Below are 18,059 nucleotides of genomic sequence, written 5' to 3'. Positions count from 1 at the left end.
TGTTTTCTTTCTGTTGGTGGGCTTTGGGGATTTTCCAGTTTGGGGAAATTATAAATTATTCTGCCGTGGGCTTTCATGCTCGTCCCTCTTGGAGTCCACGAGCCCCAGGAATAGAGTTTTTCGATTACTTTACCCTAATTCAGAGGCCAGCAAAGCAGCTAAAAACGATCAGTGATGTTGTGCCCTGAAGGGGGGAGGAAGTGCTGCAGATAGGGAAAGTGGAGAGAACCCCTTGGTGGCCCCAGAGTTAAATTCCAGCTGTGTGGGTCACAGCCATGCACATCACAGTGGCTCTCAACCTCGGCTTCACGCCGGAGCCTCCTGGGGAGCCTGACACGATGCTCACGGGTTTCACCCCCCGAGATGCTCATTTGATGGGGCATGGGGACTTCTTGGGAGTTCCCAGTCAATGCCAGTGCACAGCTTTGAGAGCCGCTGCTCTTTAGTTAATACTCTATTGAATTCCTGCTAGTGATTCTCAGATCAGAAGAAAGGGTAACACACATGTTAGAGAGGTGCTTTTGGGGAACTTGATTCTTGAGTGAATGCTTGACTTAATCAGTTTCAGTTTACTGAAAGCATATCCCTGTCCCCCAGACGGGTTATGTGAAGTCCTGCTGTTTTTTCAATACTATTTTTAAGATTTATTTACTGGCCGGCGCCGCGGCTCACTAGGCTAATCCTCCGCCTAGCGGCGCCGGCACACCGGGTTCTAGTCCCGGTTGCCCCTCTTCCAGGCCAGCTCTCTGCTGTGGCCAGGGAGTGCAGTGGAGGATGGCCCAGGTGCTTGGGCCCTGCACCCCATGGGAGACCAGGAGAAGCACCTGGCTCCTGGCTCCTGCCATCGGATCAGCGCGGTGCGCCGGCCGCAGTGCGCCGGCCGCAGCGGCCATTGGAGGGTGAACCAACGGCAAAGGAAGACCTTTCTCTCTGTCTCTCTCTCTCACTGTCCACTCTGCCTGTCAAAAATAAAAAATAAATAAATAAATAAAAAGATTTATTTACTTATTTGAAAGGCAGAGATGTCTTCCATTTGCTAATTCACACTCCCCAAATGCCTGCAGCAGCTAGCCTGGGCCAGGCTGAAGCCAGGAGCCAGGAACTCCATTTCGGTTTCCCATGTGGGTGGCAGGGACCCAAGCACTAGGGGCCATTGTTTGCTGGCTCCCAGGCACATTGTCAGGAACTTGAATCAGAAGTGGAGGAACCGGGACTGGAACAGGCACTCGCATGTGGGATGTGCTGTGCCACAACACCTCCTCTTTATTTGGAAAACATTTCAGAATAATAACAGAATAGCAAACTCCTGCATCCCCTTCACCTAATCATTTTTAACATTTCACATTTGCTTTATTGCTGAACCATTTGATACATGTCCTTCATGTCACTAATTGCATGAACTATCTCCTAAACACAAGTACGTTCACATAACTATAATACAATTATATAATTCAGAGAAGTTAACATCAATACAATATAATAAAACATTTAGGGGCCAGTGCTGTGGTGTAGCAGGTAAAGCCGCCGCCTGCAGTGCCAGCATCCCATTTGGCTGCTGGTTCACTTCCTGGCTGCTCCACTTCTGATCCGACTCTCTGCTATGGCCTGGGAAAGCAGTAGAAGATGGCCCAAGTCCTTGGGTCCCTACACCTGCATGGGAGACCCAGAAGAAGCTCCTGGCTCCTGGCTCCTGGCTTCAGATCGGCCCAGCTCTGGCCATTGTGGCTATTTGGGGAGTGAACCAGCGGATGGAAGATCTATCTCTCTCATTTCTCTCTCTCTGCCTTTCAAATAAATAAATAAGACTTAAAAAAAAAAAAAAAAAAAAAAAAAACTTTCTGCACCAAAACAAACACTTTAAAAAAAGCATAGTCCGGGCCGGCGCCGCAGCTCACTAGGCTAATCCTCCACCTTGCGGCACCGGCACACCGGGTTCTAGTCCCTGTTGGGGCGCCGGATTCTTTCCTGGTTGCCCCTCCTCCAGGCCAGCTCTCTGCTGTGGCCCGGGAGTGCAGTGGAGGATGGCCCAAGTGCTTGGGCCCTGCACCCCATGGGAGACCAGGATAAGTACCTGGCTCCTGCCATCGGATCAGCGCGGTGCGCCGGCCGTGGCGGCCATTGGAGGGTGAACCAACGGCAAAAGGAAGACCTTTCCCTCTGTCTCTTTCTCTCACTGTCCACTCTGCCTGCAAAAAAAAAAAAAAAAAAAAAAAAAAGTCCGTATTCAAATTTGCTGCTTCCTAGTAACATCCTTCCTAGGAGTTCATGTTTTAAAGTTTAGTTGGGAACGTTCATTGTATTTTTGTTGTTGTTGTTAAGATTTATTTATTTGAAAGGCAGGGTTACAGAGAGGCAGAGGCAAAGAGGTCTTCCATGTGCTGATTCACTCTCCAAATGGCTGCAGTGGCTGGAGCTGGGCCGATCCAAAGCCAGGGGCTTCTTCCAGGTCTCCCACATGGCTTCAGAGGCCCAAGCACTTGGGCCATCTGCTGCTGCTTTCCCAGGCCATAACAGAAAGCAGGATTGAAAGTGGAGCAGCTGGGACTTGAACCAGTGCCCATATGGGATGTGGGCACTGCAGGCAGCAGCTTCCTACCCACTACACCACAACGCTGACCTCATTTTTTTTTTAATGACTTATTTTTATTTGAAAAGTAGAGTTACAGAGAGGGAGGGAGAGACAAGAGACCTTTGATCTTTGATTAATCCTCAAATGGCTGCAATGGCCAGGCAGGGTCAGCCTAAAGCTATGAGCCTGCAACTCCATCTGAGTCTCCCAAAGATAGCAGGCCCCAAGCACTTGAGCTACCTGCTGCCTTCCCAGACACATTAGCAGGGAGCTGGACAGGAAGCAGAGCAACCAGAACTCAAGCAGTGCTCCTAAGAGATGCAGCATCTCAGCTGGCAGCTTCACCTGCTGCACCACACTGCCAGCCCCCCACCCCCACCCCGCCCCTGTTCTCTTAAGATGTGTTTATTTGAGGGGCCGGAGCTGTGGAGCTGTGCACAGTGGATAAAGCCCCCGCCTGCAGTGCCAGCATCCCATGTGGGTGCTACATTTCTGATCCAGCTCTCTGCTGTGGCCTGGAAAAACAGTAGAAGATGGCCCAAGTCCTTGGCTCCTGCACCCACATGGGAGACCATGAAGAAGCTCCTGGCTCCTGGCTTCAGATCAGCCCAGCTCCAGCTGCTGTGGCCATCTGGGGAGTGAACCAATGGATGGGAGAGCTCTCTCTCTCTCTCTCTCTCTCTCTCTCTCTCTGCCTCTCTGTAACTCTGCCTTTCAAATAAATAAATAAATCTTAAAAAAAAAAAAAAAAGATGTGTTTATTTGAAAGGCAGAAGCCGGTGGGGGGGGGGGGGAACACTTCCACTGCTGGCTCATGTGCCGAATGGCTGCAACAGCCAGGGCTGAGACAGGCCAAAGACAGCAGCCTGGAACGCGGTCTCCAGGGCTGCCACATGGGTGCCGGGGCCCAAGCACCTGGGCCGCCATCTACTGCCTTCTCAGGTGCAGCGCTGAGATTCAAAAGGGCACTCCATATGGGGTGCTGGCATTGCAAGTGGCGACTTAACCTCCTGTGTCACAATACTGACCCCATTCATTTCTCTTAATTGCCACATCTCGAGTCTCCTTCAGGTTTGGGGAGCTCTCCCTCCTTTATTTTTTTGTCTCATGACATTTTTGAAGCAAGTTTGCATCACATCGGGAAGCTTCCGATATTCTGTTCTTGGTGGTGGTAGCATTGAGAACTTGGCTTAGGTAGTCTCTCATATTTCTGCAAGGTAAAGTGCTTTTTTTCCATTGTAATTAAAAAGCAATCTATATCGATGCCATGTCCTCCAGCAAATTTTCACCAATGATTTTAATGCTTATTAATCCTGCCTAAATCACTTATTACTGTGAAGTTTGTAACATGTCATTGTTCTGACTTTATCATTTATTCTATATTTATTGATGTTCTATAAAGATCTTTTTCTCCATTTATTTGCTTATGATTTTTATGTTCTGATTTTTTTCTATTGACACTTAACAACACTCCATCAGATTGTTTAATTCAATTTGTTATATCCATTTCTGTCATTATCCTGGAAATGTTTTGTTGAGGTATCATTTACATGCAGTAAAATGCACAGATCACAAAGCACGTAGCTTGACGGATGTTTTCATGTGACTACACCCAGGGGAATGGGACGTTCGTTGCACATGCAAAGGCTCCCGTATGGCCCTTGCTCATTTTGCCCCTGACTTTGACCGGCGGAAACCTCTTCAGCCTCATCTTTCTTGCCTTTCTGGAGTAAATTGTTCCTCACTAAACCCGTACATCCCCCCCTGCAGCCTGGGAATTGGTCCCTTCTCCCGAGGACACCTGGTCCCATTATACGGAACTGTTTAGGAATCAGGCCCAGAGGCAGAGTATGCCTAACTCCCCCTATTTACAATGTTCTTAAGCACTCCAGTTTCAGTCAGCCATAGTGTTCTTCCTTTCCTCGTTCCACATTCGCACAGCTGGCTCCCAACTACAGCAATTTCTTTAACTTATTCCATTTTCAAATCATTACCACATTATACTACCAAACGACACCCTTAAGTTAGGTCAGGATTTCTGTGCAGTTCCTTTGCCTCCAGACTGAAGGTATAAAGTCAAAGGACTCCAAAAAGTTGCTTGGATTCATGTTTCTCCCCTTATGTAGCTGTGATCCCAATGTGACATTTTTTTTTCTTCTTTAAAGATTTATTTATTTGAAAGAGAGAGGTGGAGACATAGAGGTCTTCCATCCACTGGTTCACTCCCCAAATGGCCTCAACAGCTGGAGCTGAGCCGATCCAAAGGCAGGAGCTCATTCTGGGTCTCCCATGCGGGTGCAGGGGTTCAAGCACTTGGGCCATCTTCTGCTCTCCCAGGCTACAGCAGGGAGCTGGATCGGAAGTGGAGCAGCCAGGACTCGAACCGGCACCCATATGGGATGCTGGCACTGCAGGCGGTGGCTTTACCTGCTACGCCACAGCGCCGGCCCCCCAATATGACATTTCTAACACAGTTGTTGGAGGATGAAGTCGTTGTTTGCCTTTTGCTGGAACATAACCTCCACAGGGGCTTGTTTTTCACGCCGCGAGTCTAGGACACCCCCCACCACCACCAGGTCTTCCACACTCAAATGTTTGTTGAATGAGTAAGTGAATGCCAGGGCTGAGCTGGCTTCCTATGTCAAACTTACTGAGTCTCTCGTGGGAGAATCTCAGCTCGGTGGGCTCAGAACAGCACGACAGCCCCCCTCCCAGGGCTCTGGGAGCCGCTGGACGGCAGGGAGTGTGAGGTCCCGGTGGTAATCAGAAGGGGTGAATGGCCAGAGGACCGAACGGCCGAACAGGTCTCAAAGCTGCGCGCATCCAAGTTTAAGGGCTGGACTCCGCCTTTAAAGAGCCGGATCCTGACAGGGACGCTGACAGGAGGCTGGCGGCGCACCGAGGTCCAGCTCCGCACCTGCCCAGGCGTCAGATTCCCGGTGAGCCTAACTTCCGGGTCCTGCTCCAGGCCTCCGACGCCACTTAACAACAAGCTCCGCCCTCTGCTACTTTCCGCAGATACCGTGCGCTGATTGGCGGTACCCGGAGCCCCGCCCAACGTCGCGCGGTAGGTAACTTCGAGCGCCAATGCCTGCCCCAGCCCCGAGGCTCTCGGCTTCCTATTGGACTAGCAGCTTCCAATCGGAAGGGTTCCTGAAGATCTGTCTTCGGGCGGCACCGGCCATTGGCCAATAGGATGGGGGCGTAGTTCAGCGAGTCGCCGGCGCCACCAGTGGGTAAAGTAAGGGACCCGGCGACCGGACAGCCTCGCGTCGACCCCCCCCCGGCCCGTCTGCCCGCCCCCGCGGGTGAGCCTGGCCGAGACCCCGCGCCCCTCCGAGCGCCCGCCAAGTGCGCCTGCGCAGCAACAGCCGTCTGCCCCTGTGCCGCCTCCCCCTTCTCCCTAAGCACCTTCCCTTCCCTTCCCCTCCCCCGTCCCCTGCCCTGCCCGGCCACCCTTCTCGCCCCGTAGGCCCTTCCACGGGGTCGCCCCAGCCCCTGTCCTTCCCCTGCCCCGCCCCCGCCCCCGCCCCCCAGGACCCTGGCGCCCCAGCCGCAAGGGCTGCGCCTGCGGGAGCCGCGATGTGCGTCGTCTCAGAGCCTGTGGGCCTCCCTGCCCTCCATGCCCTCCGTCTCCTCCGCGCAGGTCTCCTCTTTCAGAATGACGCTGGACGTGGGGCCGGAGGATGAGCTGCCCGACTGGGCCGCGGCCAAGGAGTTCTACCAGAAGTACGACCCTAAGGACGTGATTGGCAGGTGAGGCCGCAGCCGGGGGTCGCGGAGGTCCAGTCTTCAGTGGTCGGAGGACATGGGTGGCTCGGCCTTTCCTGGGTCGGTCCCTGTTTGTTTGTTTGTTTCCCACAAATTCATCCATTTATGCACCCAACAACCGTGGTAGAAGCCCGTCCTGTGTGTGAGACACAAAGCTAAGCGTGGGGTTGGTGGAGGTGGAGTGGAACATGGACGCCAACGTTCAGGTTATCAGGCTGGATGGGGGCAGGTCTGCATGAAGTGCCATGGGGGGCAGGAAACCACAGCTTCCCGGAAGGCGTGCTCTTTGGGCTGGGGTCTTGACGTATGAGTAGGAGTTCAGCATGCAGAGACTAGAAGGAAGTTGTCGTGGTGGCAGTGGCAGATGCACCGATTCATCCAGGGTTCCCTAAGCCGGGTCTCTTGTGTTAGGCAGTGGGAACACAAGACCGGTAAAGTTTCTGTCCTGGGGTTCATAATGTAGCAGTAGGCAAAGACAGTAAAGACAAAAACAAGATAAAGGTCAGCGTAATGCTAGGGGGAAAGTAAATGGGGTGATGGAATGAGGGTCATTGATGCAGACCACTGTGGGTAGGGTGATGGGGGGCAGCTCACCAGCTGAGACAGGCGATGTCCCGCAGAGGCAACAGTACCTTCAGTTCAGGTCATGGCTACAGGATCGTAGTGGCTACAGTGTAGGCGGAGTGGGAAAAGGTGGAAGAAGTTAAGTTGCAGGTACCTTGTGGCCTGTGGCAGGTTCACTTGTGGCCCGCCATGCTGGCATCCCACAGGGGAACACCGGTTTGAGTCCCAGCTGCTCAGCTTCAGATCCAGCTCCCTGTGGGTGCGCCTGGGAAAGCAGCAAAGGATGGTCCAAGCACTTGGGTCCTCGCCACCCACGTGGGAGACCCGGATGGAGTTGCGGGCTCCTAGCTTTGGCCTGGCTCAGCCCTGGGTGTGGCAGCTATTTGGGGAGAGAAACAGTGGATGAAGGATCTTTCTCCCCACACCTCACCTCTGCCTTTCGCATAAGTAAATATTGTATTAAAATATTTTATTTATTTGTTTGAGAGGCAGAGTTACAGGCAGAGAGGGAGAGACAGAGAGAGAGGTCTTCCATCTGCTGGTTCACTCCGCAAGTGGCCACAGCGGCCAGCCCTGGGCTGATCCGAAGCATGGAGCCAAGAGCTTCTTCTGGATGTTATTGACCCAAATAGCACCCCAAGCTGCCCCGGGATGGCAGGAGTGGAGGTCTGGGGGCTGAGCCCTGCCTAACAAGGGTATTGGACGGGGGCAGGGCTTTTGATGTGCAAAAGCTGTTCTGCCTCTGAGGCTGGGGCTACAGTTCTCCCCTCATTCAACCACACAGAACGTGGCGCCACCTTTGTTCTTCAGCCGCTCTCCCCTGTGCAGGCGTACAGGCGGATGTCCTGCCTCGCGCATCAGCCCTTGCCCTTCTATTGTTTCCCTCTTGTTTTCCTATTTTTTAAAAAGATTTGTTTATTCATTTGAAAGGCAGATTTACAGAGAGGCAGAGGCAGAGAGAGAGAAAGGTTTTCTATCCACTGATTCACTCCCCAAATGGCCACAATGGCTGGAGCTGGGCCAATCCAAAGCCAGGAGCCAGGAGCTTCTTCCCGGTCTCCCACATGGGTGCAGGGGCCCAAGGACTTGGACCATCTTCTACTGCTTTCCCAGGCCATGGCAGAGAGCTGGATCGGAAGTGGAGCAGCTGGGACTCGAAGCTGGGGCAGCTCCAGATCCTAATCAGCTGGATCTGAAGCTGCCTGTGGCACCACAGGCAGCAGCTTTACCCGTTATGCCACAGCACTGGCCCCTCTTTATTATTTTAAAGATTTATTTATTTGAAAGAGTTCCAGAGAGAGAAGAGACGGGAGAGACAGAGAGAGAAATCTTCCATCTGTTGGTTCACTCCCCATGTGGCTGCAATCGCTGGGCCGGGGTCAGGCTGAAGCCAGGAGCCTGGAATTCCATCCGGGTCTCCCATGCAGGTGGCAGGGACCCAAGCATTCTGGCTGTCTTCCACTGTTTTCCACCAGACACGTTAGCTGCAAGCTGGATCAGATGTGGAGCAGAGGGGCCGGTGCTGTGGGCATAGCAGGTAAAGCCACTGTCTGCAGCGCTTGGGCACTGGTTCAAGTCCTTGCTGCTTCACTTCCAGTCCAGCTCCCTGCTAATGCACCTGGGAAAGCAGTGGAAGATGGCCCAAGTGCTTGAACCCTGTATCAACATGAGAGACCGGGAAGAAGCTCCTGGCTCCTGGCTTCGGATTGGCCCAGCTCCAGCCATTGTGGCCGTTTGGGGAGTGAACCAGTAGATGGAAGATCTCTCTCTTTCCCTCTCTCTTTCTCTCTGCCTTTCAGATAAATAAATAAATCTTTAAAACAACAACAACAACAACAACAAAAAAGAAGTGGAGCAGCTGGGACTGGAACCAGTGCTCATATGAGATGCACCTCATGCTAGCCCCTCCCTTTTATTATTCCTGCATTGTAAGTTAGTTGCACATTTTCATTAAATTCCTTCCCCAGATTACCAGTTTCTTCATGGATAAAGGCTTGACGCTTTCAAAGAACTTGGCCGAGTTCTCTAGAAATTGCTGGCAGATTCTAAGTCACTCAAGCAAAGATCGAATGGCAGTGCTGTAGCCAGAGATGTGGCTGGAAAGAGGGTGACAGTTTAGTGAAGGCACTGGGATTTTATTTTTATCTTGTAGGTAATGTGGAGGTAGTATGGAAAAAAACAATAATTTTTTTTAAGATTTATTTATTTATTTGAAAGTCAGAGTTATACAGAGAGAGAGAGAGGTCTTCCATCCTCTGGGTCACTCCCCAATTGGCTGCAACAGCTGGAGCTGCGCCGATCCAAAGCCAGGAACCAGGAGCTTCTTCCAGGTTTCCCATGTGGGTGCAGGGGCCCAAGCACTTGGGCCATCTTCCACTTCTTTCCCAGGCCATGGCAGAGAGCTGGATTGGAAGTGGAGCAGCCGGGACTCGAAGTGGCGCCCATATGGGATGCCGGCACTGCAGGTGGCAGCTTCACCTGTTATGCCACAGCACCAGCCCCGAAAACAAGAATTTTGGGTGCATCCTACAAGTAACTGTCAGATTGGAAGTACAAAGCGTGGTTCAAAAAGAGGACACCTAACCTAGGGCTCCTGCTGAGGAATGAGGGAACAGCTAGAGCCTGGCAGAGAAGTTAAGTTGGGCCGTGTTTAAACAGCCAGGGACGCGATCTGGGCCGTGTCCTACAGAGGAAGCTCTAGAGGCACTGGACAGAGGAGGCTGTTGCTCTGTGAGAGGTGGGGCCCTACGCCGAGGCAGGGGCTGCCGGCAGAGCACCGGCATGAGAGGGAGCTGCACTGTGAGAGAGAGGACGGAAGGTTTCTGGTCTGACCCGACAGCAGCACCTTGCTGAGAGGAGCAGAGAGGAGCTGGCTTGCAGCGAAGGCGAGGTGTTCCGTGGTCAGAGCGCGGGGGAGAGGTCTCTCGGACCGTGGGGAAGCGATGGCCCCAGGAGAGGTCTCTCGGACCGTGGGGAAGCGATGGCCCCAGGAAGAACGGTCGGCCTGACACTTAGGGGAGACACCCGGGCTTGAAGGTGGGAGTCATGGAGGTGCAGAGGATCTCTGAGGCGAGCAGGGGTGGCCCGGAAACGGCCGAGCGTGGAACTCTGGGAAGTCTGACATTGAGAACACGGCAGCAGCGTGGCCCAGTGGAAAGAATTTGGGCTTTGACTCCAAAACCTTGGGTTTCCCTCACAGACGGTCTTGGTGCTCTGATGGCCAAAACGCTGTGGGGTGGCAGAGGAGGGAGCGGCCCCTTCCTGTTACACAAGAGTTGGTGCAAGGAGCATTCCGGTTGAGCCTTAAAGCAAGGATTCTTAGCTTCCTGCCTTCAGGAGGTCTTCAAATGGCCCAGAATGTTAGACGTGTGTATGTGCTAGAGGGGTCCAGCTTTGACCAGGTTCTGAAAGCGGCTCACTAAAGAGGACTAACGGGACCCAGCACAGTGGCGCGGTAGCTGAGCCGCCACCTACAAGGCCAGCGCTGCTCCGATCCAGCTCCCTGCGAATGCGCGGGGGAAGGCAGCGAAGACGTCTGAGCGCTTGGGCCCCTGCCATCCATAGGGCAGACCCAGATGGAGGTCCTGACTCCTGGCTTCAGCCTGGTCCAGCCCCAGCCTTTGCAGCCAATTGGGGAATGAACCAATGGATAGAAGATTGTGTGTCTCCCTCTCTTTCTCTATCACTCTGTTTTTTTTTGTTGTTGTTGTTGTTTTTTGTTTTTTAAGATTTATTTATTTAGTTGAAAGTCTGAGTTACACAGAGAGAGAAGGAGAGGCAGAGAGAGAGAGAGAGAGAGAGAGAGAGAGAAAGTCTTCCATCCTCTGGTTCACTCCCTGATTGCTGCAACAGCTGGAGCTGCACCGATCTGAAGCCAGGAGCCAGGAGCTTCTTCCTGGTCTCCCACGCAGGTGCAGGGGCCCAAGGACTTGGGCCATCTTCTACTGCTTATGGCCATAGCAGAGAGCTGGATCGGAAGTGGAGCAGCCAGGACATGAACCAGCACCCATATGAGATGCAGGCGGTGGCTTTACCCACTATACCACAGCGCCAGCCCCATTTATTACTCTTTCAAATAAATAAAATCTTAAAGAGGAAAAAAAAGTGACTAATAAGTGGACCATGGGTCTCAAACTCAGATACCTTTAATGGTTGGATAGGAAATTAAAACTGTAAAGTAGCCAGATAAGATTGAGGAAAACAGTCTTTTTGGCAGTGGCTGGTGGGTTATTGGCCCATCTAGGTTGTGTGAATTATGGGACCTGTAGAACCTCAGTGCTGGCCACAAGGTAGCACACCTGTGGGCTGTGCCGGTCCCAGGGACCACCCAGCTCCCCAGACCTCACCAGAGCAGTGGATAACAGAATTCCGGACCGAGGGAGTATGGGAGTGAGGCCAAGGAGGCCTGGCAGAGCGCAGCATTAAGATTGTGGTTTGGATGGCCAGTGTCGTGGCCAGGGGCTTAAGCCCCTGCTGGCGACACTGGCAGTCCCATCTCAGAGTGCCAGTTTGAGTCTTGTCTGCCTCACGTCCCATCCAGCTTCCTGTTCATGTTTCTTGGCAGGCATCAGAAGATGGCCCGAGCACCTGGGCTCCTGCCATCCATGCGGCAGATCCTGACGGAGACTCAGCCCCTGGCTGCTGTGGCCACTTGGGGAGCAAACCAGCAGGAGGAAGAGCTCTGTCCCTGGTGCTCCTTCCCTTGCTCAGGCTCTCTGAAGATTTTATTTTTATTTATTTGAAAGTCAGAAATCGAGAGATCTTGAGATCTTCTATCTGCTGTTTACTCCCCAAATGGCCACAACAGCCAGGGTGGGCCAGACCAAAGCTGGGAGCCAGGAGCTGGCTCCCACGTGGGTGCAGGGGCCCAAGCACTTGGGCCATCCTCCACTGCCTTCCCAGGCCATAGCAGAGAGCTGGATCAGAAGTGGAGCAGCTGGGACTCGAACTTGCGCCCATATGAGATGCGGCACTGCCGGTGGAGACTTAACCTTCTACCACTAGCACCGGCCCCATAACTAAAATCTTAATGGAAAAGAAATGTGATTTGGGGCAGGATGTTTTTGTCAGGTCACACGGAAATGGTGACAGGACCCAGGCAAGGAAATCCCTGTCTAGGAACCTCTCTTAGGAAAGCCAGATAGGATAGGCGTTCCTGCCTCGGCCCCGCTCTGCCTTCCGACCCCTTCCAGATGGTCTGGGCACGCTAAGGGGCAGACGTCCTCTGATACCTGCTGGTAAATGTGGGGCCTAAACCAGGTCTGAGGGTCAGCTTTGCTCTTCCAGTCCATGACCACATATTTACTTCTGGAAGATTCTGGAATTTAGATGAGTGTTCAGGGAAATGTGAGCTCAACATGGGGAGGGGGACAGGTCCTGGGGCTCAGGGTGGAAAGGACTTCCGAGTCCCACCCCTGCAGCGATGGCGGAGCCTGGATTCCAGCCCCGGGCCCTTTGCCTGCCTTCCCTGTGAGCTCTGTGTCGAACCTGGCTCGGGACCCAGGTTCCCAAGACTACCGTGGAGCTAGCGGAGGGCAGGGGACCTTGTCCCGCTGCACAGATGGGTCTGCGAGGCTGGCACGGTGGGCCGGGAGGGTGCTGAGGCTCCCTTCTGTGTGGAAGCGGCAGCGCAAGAGGTCCTCACTGGGCCGTCTCTGGCTCTGGCAGGGGCGTGAGCTCTGTGGTCCGCCGCTGCGTTCATCGAGCTACCGGCAATGAGTTTGCAGTGAAGATCATGGAGGTGACCGCTGAGCGGCTGAGCCCCGAGCAGCTGGAGGAGGTGCGGGAAGCCACACGGCGAGAGACACACATCCTGCGTCAGGTCGCCGGCCACCCCCACATCAGTGAGGCTGCCTTCCCTGCTCCCGTTAGCTGCGCACCCCTCCTCCTGCCGGCCCCGCCCACAGCCCCCTCCCCTCCCCAGCCGTGGGGTCGCACTGCCTCCTGTGGCTCTCCTTCCTGCCCAGTGCTGGCCAGCGCTGCCTCAGGGTGGAAGTGGACGAGCACCCGTGACGCGAGTCTGCTCCTTCCCATCTGTCTCTGCCTCTCTGCCTCTCTCCCCAGTCACTCTCATCGATTCCTACGAGTCTTCTAGCTTCATGTTCCTGGTGTTTGACCTGTGAGTATCCACCCGCCCGATTTGAGCCGCCACCTTCCCCTACATCCGTGCAGAGCCCCAGCCTTCCCGCTCAAGGGACTGGAGACAGCCCTGCCGGCACCTGCCTCCGCTCCAGCCAGGGCTCTCTGTCCCCCTGGCCGCCTGCCTGACCTTCTCCCCGGGGCCTCGACTGAGACAAGAGGAATAGTTCTCACAACCCAGGGGTCACTGTCCCAGTCCCCCGCCCGTCATGAAGTGTCCCCTGTTCATTGCGCACTGTAAAATAACAGGGGACAGAGCTGTTTGAGGAGGAGAGTGGCCCACGATGACCCTTCCTCCCCCACCACCTTGAACCCAGTCTGCTGCACTGTGTCTGTCTCTGCCTGGCTCCTCTCTTTCTGGTCTGTCCGTGTGAATCTGGAAGGAGGGTGTTACGTAACACAACGCAAACCGATCGCAAAGGCGTTTTGAGAAAACAGTGATTGGAACCCCAAAGACATCAGAGGGGCCCCTGCGAAGGGCTTGTGAAGCCTGCCATGCATTTGCTGACCTGAGCTTGTGCTACAGGCGGAGGGGCAGCAGGCAGCGGCCGCCGCACCCGCTGACAGCGTCCCGAGGACGGATGCAAAGTCTCGATTATAGCTTCCAGTTTTTCCAGACAAGCGAAGGTTCAAAGTCAAATCCTATTCAACCCTCTTGCCACTGTTCAAGTGACATTCCAGTCCATGTTCTCTTTTATTTATTTATTTATTTGACAGAATTAGACAGTGAGAGAGACAGAGAGAAAGGTCTTCTGTTGGTTCACCCCTCCAAATGGCCGCTACAGCTGGAGCTACGCCGATCCGAAGCCAGGAGCCAGGTGCTTCCTCCTGGTCTCCCATGGGGTGCAGGGCCCAAGCACTTGGGCCATCCTCCACTGCCTTCCCAGGCCAGAGCAGAGAGCTGGACTGGAAGAGGAGCAACCTGGACTAGAACCTGGCACCTATATGGGATGCCAGCGTCACAGGCGGAGGATTAACCAAGTGAGCCATGGTGCCGGCCACCCCGTTCCATGTTCTAAAATAGAGGCCTTTTGCAGGTATGGTCATTCTCAGATAACCAAGGACCTTCTGCAAATTATTGCCATGAGAAGTCAGTTATTTATTTCAGATATTTCAGCCGCTGTGCAGTGGGCCCAGTTGCCCCTGGCACCCGATTCACTCTGACCCCTCGGCTTGTCTGGAGAGGACCCTGTGGCCTCTGGCGTGATGGGTTAAGTGAGCGCTAGCTTCCTTCCTCAGCCCCCTCCGTGGGGCGCATCTACCTCTGTGCTCTCCTGTCCCTTAGGATGCGGAAGGGGGAGCTGTTTGACTACCTCACGGAGAAGGTGGCGCTCTCAGAGAAGGAAGCCAGGTAACAGAGCCCGCAGCCCCTGGGGGGGCAGGGCTGGGCGGGGCGGCGAGGAGCAGAAGAGGAGACCGCGCCTCCCCCAGGTCCATCATGAGGTCTCTGCTGGAAGCAGTGAGCTTTCTCCACGCCAACAACATTGTGCACCGAGACCTGAAGCCCGAGAACATCCTTCTGGATGACAACATGCAGATCCGACTTTCGGACTTCGGGTTCTCCTGCCACTTGGAACCCGGCGAGAAGCTTCGAGGTGAGGGGACCTGGTGTCTACGAGACTCGGGAGGGAGCCCCGGGCCGGGGGCTGGGTGGCTGCATCGGAGTGCGACACCCCGGGTACCGAGGAAAGGGGAGCAGGCGGTTAGCACTTGCCGAGTTCCCTCTGGGTGCAAAGCCTCGTGTGCAACTCAGAGCAGACTTCCTGACCTGGGCAGGATGTGTGCTCACAGCCCCGCTGGGGACGCCGGGAGGAAGGGGCACTGTGTGCACCCGAGGGACACACGGAGCAGGGGCCTCCTGCGCTGAGCCTTGTCCCAGGCGGAAGAAGGAACGGGGCAGGGAGGATGCAGGGTGCCGCTGGGGGGCTTGTCCCGCCTGATGTGTACATTACAGCACTTCCACCTGGGCTGTGGTGCGGTGCGCGGGCTCACCCCGTGTGCATACACCTGCCGCGGCCACGTGTACGGACGTTCATGGCACTTCCACCTGGGCTGCGGTGCAGTGTGCGGGCTCACCCCGTGTGCACACACCTGCCGCGGCCACGTGTACGGACGTTCATGGCACTTCCACCTGGGCTGCAGTGCAGTGCGGTACGCGGGCTCACCCCGTGTGCACACACCTGCTGCGGCCACGGGTACGGACGTTCGTGGCACTTTCCACCTGGGCTGCGGTGCGGTGTGCGGGCTCACCCCGTGTGCACACGCCTGCTGCGGCAGAAACAGTGGGAAAGCTTCAGGTTCAGCCTTATCCGTATGCTTCCCTCTCCCTCAGTGGCTTTGCACTGGACTTGTTCACGCTTCCTGGCCACACCAGGTATTGCGTAGCCTCCTTTTCTAAATCCTCTCAACAACCAAAGTAGCTGGTACCGTATTTGTATCTCCTTTTATAGAGGGGCTTAGAAGATGACTAAATGATCAAAAGAAAACAAAGAAAAGTGAAATGACTGATGACGCCCCAGGCCGTATGCCAGGAGTTGAACTTGGACTTGGACTAGCTGTGACTGCATATCTTGTGGATGTTGTACTCTTGACTTCCACACGTACTGCTCTCTGCCTTGGTCTAAGTAGTTCAGGTTTCACTTCAAACCTCCTGGTCAGGTCTCCAGCTTTTTGTTCTCGCCTCTCATCCCTGTGTGACACATGTCTTCCTCTATCGTTTTTCATTTGCTTTCTGGAAGGCAGTGCGTCGATTCGCCACTGTGTCTTTTTTATTTTTATTTATTTATTTTTTTGACAGGCAGAGTGGACAGTGAGAGAGAGAGAGAGACAGAGAGAAAGGTCTTCCTTTTGCCATTGGTTCACCCTCCAATGGCCGCTGCAGCCAGCGTGCTACGGCTAGTGCATCACGCTGATCTTATGGCAGGAGCCAGGTGCTTCTCCTGGTCTCCCATGGGGTGCAGGGCCCAAGCACTTGGGCCATCCTCCACTGCACTCCCTGGCCACAGCAGAGAGCTGGCCTGGAAGAGGGGCAACCAGGACAGAATCCGGCGCCCCGACCGGGACTAGAACCCGGTGTGCCGGCGCCGCAGGCAGAGGATTAGCTAGTGAGCTGTGGCGCCGGCCTCGCCACTGTGTCTTAACACGGTGCCTGGGACATGGCAGGCATTCAGTAAATACTTGGTATAGGAAGGAGTCTCCTGAGAGTGACTTTTGGTTGCGGCTGATTGAAGTGTGCCGTGGAACAGAGTTGGGAAGTTGCCGGGATGGAAGAGTTGGCAGCGAGTCTTAGAGGGCTTTGTTGTGGGTACACTCTGGGTGTCATCCTGACACCGTCATGGGGCATGGGGAGGGCTTTGTAACAAGGGGCAGACCTGGTACGTGCCTTAAGAAACCCCCTCATTCTCCACATTGCTCTGGGGTTGAGGGGAGGGGGTTCCACTAGCTGGAGAAGAGATTAGAGCAGGAGGAACAGGTCTGGGCAGAAGGAATGCTGGGAAGACTTAAATGTTGTTTGCATGTAAAAATGAGGTGACGGGTTGTGTGAGGAGTAGGCAGGGCGGCTCGGCGGGACGGCTGGGCCGAACCTTGAAGTCCGTCCCCAAACCAGGTTTTCCACGGAAGGCCACCAGGAGCCCCGGCGGGCATCTGAGTGATTGTCTGGTATCGGGCCTCGGCAGAAGGCAGGAAGGAGCAGAAAGGGGACACCAAGGGTGCTGGCAGTGGGGAGGCGGCTCCAAGAGGCCTGGTGATCAGGGCCCAGGCAGGAGCTGATGACAGCCTCTCGTTCTCAACCTTCTCTCCCCAGAGCTGTGTGGGACCCCAGGGTACCTGGCTCCCGAGATCCTCAAATGCTCCATGGATGAAACCCACCCAGGCTACGGCAAGGAGGTCGACCTGTGAGTCGCGGGTCCCCCGCCCCTCCCTGGCGCCGTGGGTGTGTGTGGCCGGTCAGCTCAGCCTGCCTGACTCTGCCATCTTGCTCACAGCTGGGCCTGTGGGGTGATCCTGTTCACACTCCTGGCTGGCTCCCCGCCATTCTGGCACCGGCGGCAGATCCTGATGCTGCGCATGATCATGGAGGGCCAGTACCAGTTCAGCTCGCCTGAGTGGGATGACCGGTCCAACACCGTCAAAGACCTGGTGAGCTGGGGCCCTGAGCGGATGCTGGGGGAGGCCTGGGCCGCCCCTCATGCTCTGGGGTTCCCCCCAGATCTCAAGGCTGCTGCAGGTGGATCCTGACGAGCGCCTGACAGCCGAGCAGGCCCTGCAGCACCCCTTCTTTGAGCGTTGCCAAGGCAGCCAGGCGTGGAGCCTCACGCCCCGCCAGCGGTTCCGGGTAAGCGCTCGTCTGTGGCCCTGTCCCGCGACCCCTCCCCTGTGCTGGTGTCCCCACTGGAGCTCACACTGCCCCCACTCTTGGCAGGTGGCTGTGTGGACCGTGCTGGCTGCGGGACGAGTGGCCTTGAGCGCTCACCGCGTACGACCACTGACCAAGAGTGCCCTGTTGAGGGACCCCTACGCCCTGCGGCCGGTGCGGCGCCTCATTGACAACTGTGCCTTCCGGCTCTACGGGCACTGGGTGAAGAAGGGGGAGCAGCAGAACCGGGCGGCCCTCTTCCAGCACCGGCCGCCGGGGCCGTTTCCTGTCCTGGGCCCCGAGGAGGAGGGGGACTCAGCCGGTGTCACCGAGGATGAGACCGCGCTGGCGCTGGGCTAGGCCCTCAGCCCCAGGCGATCCGAGGAAGCAGGACTCCCCAGGAAGAATCATTCCAGCCCGCTGGGCTCTTGGCCTCAGGCCCGCCACTGACCATGCCACTCTGAGACTCCAGTCCTGTGCACCTGCCTTGCTGGCCAGGGCTTGGAGAGCAGAGCTGGCGCGGGAGGGAGCTATCGCAAACACCATGCCTGGCCTTGTCAGGGCCACCCATGCTGTGCATGAAATAAAACCGTCTCCACGCCAGGGAGAGCAGGCACCCTGTGTGTGGTGTCCGGCTTTGGCAGAGAAGCCCAGAAGGCG

The 18,059-nt window shown here is 55.4% G+C and overlaps 1 protein-coding gene across 3 annotated transcripts; it reads left to right on the top strand.

The window, feature by feature from the left end:
• The first annotated feature begins 5,732 nt into the window (after positions 1-5,732).
• On the top strand, positions 5,733-18,015 carry PHKG2 (phosphorylase kinase catalytic subunit gamma 2). 3 transcript variants are annotated; one of them, XM_008248720.4, is made up of 10 exons: positions 5,733-5,877; positions 6,216-6,325; positions 12,572-12,747; positions 12,968-13,022; positions 14,328-14,393; positions 14,474-14,637; positions 16,848-16,938; positions 17,029-17,182; positions 17,253-17,378; positions 17,466-18,015. In XM_008248720.4, exons 2-10 carry the CDS (start codon positions 6,231-6,233, stop codon positions 17,757-17,759), a joined length of 1,221 nt encoding a protein of 406 aa, XP_008246942.1. In that variant the 5' UTR covers positions 5,733-5,877; positions 6,216-6,230; the 3' UTR covers positions 17,760-18,015. The 3 variants fall into 3 exon arrangements, with proteins under 3 accessions (XP_008246942.1, XP_069920966.1, XP_002721805.2); XM_070064865.1 differs by having other exon boundaries at positions 5,773-5,810; XM_002721759.5 differs by lacking the exon at positions 5,733-5,877 and having other exon boundaries at positions 5,922-6,325.
• The last annotated feature ends 44 nt before the right edge of the window (positions 18,016-18,059 follow it).

This window comes from Oryctolagus cuniculus, chromosome 19 (genome assembly GCF_964237555.1).
Source record: "Oryctolagus cuniculus chromosome 19, mOryCun1.1, whole genome shotgun sequence".
NCBI classification, from domain to species: Eukaryota; Metazoa; Chordata; class Mammalia; order Lagomorpha; family Leporidae; genus Oryctolagus; species Oryctolagus cuniculus.
Note: the sequence above shows the minus strand (reverse complement) of the source record. Positions and strands in the feature narration are given on the sequence as shown.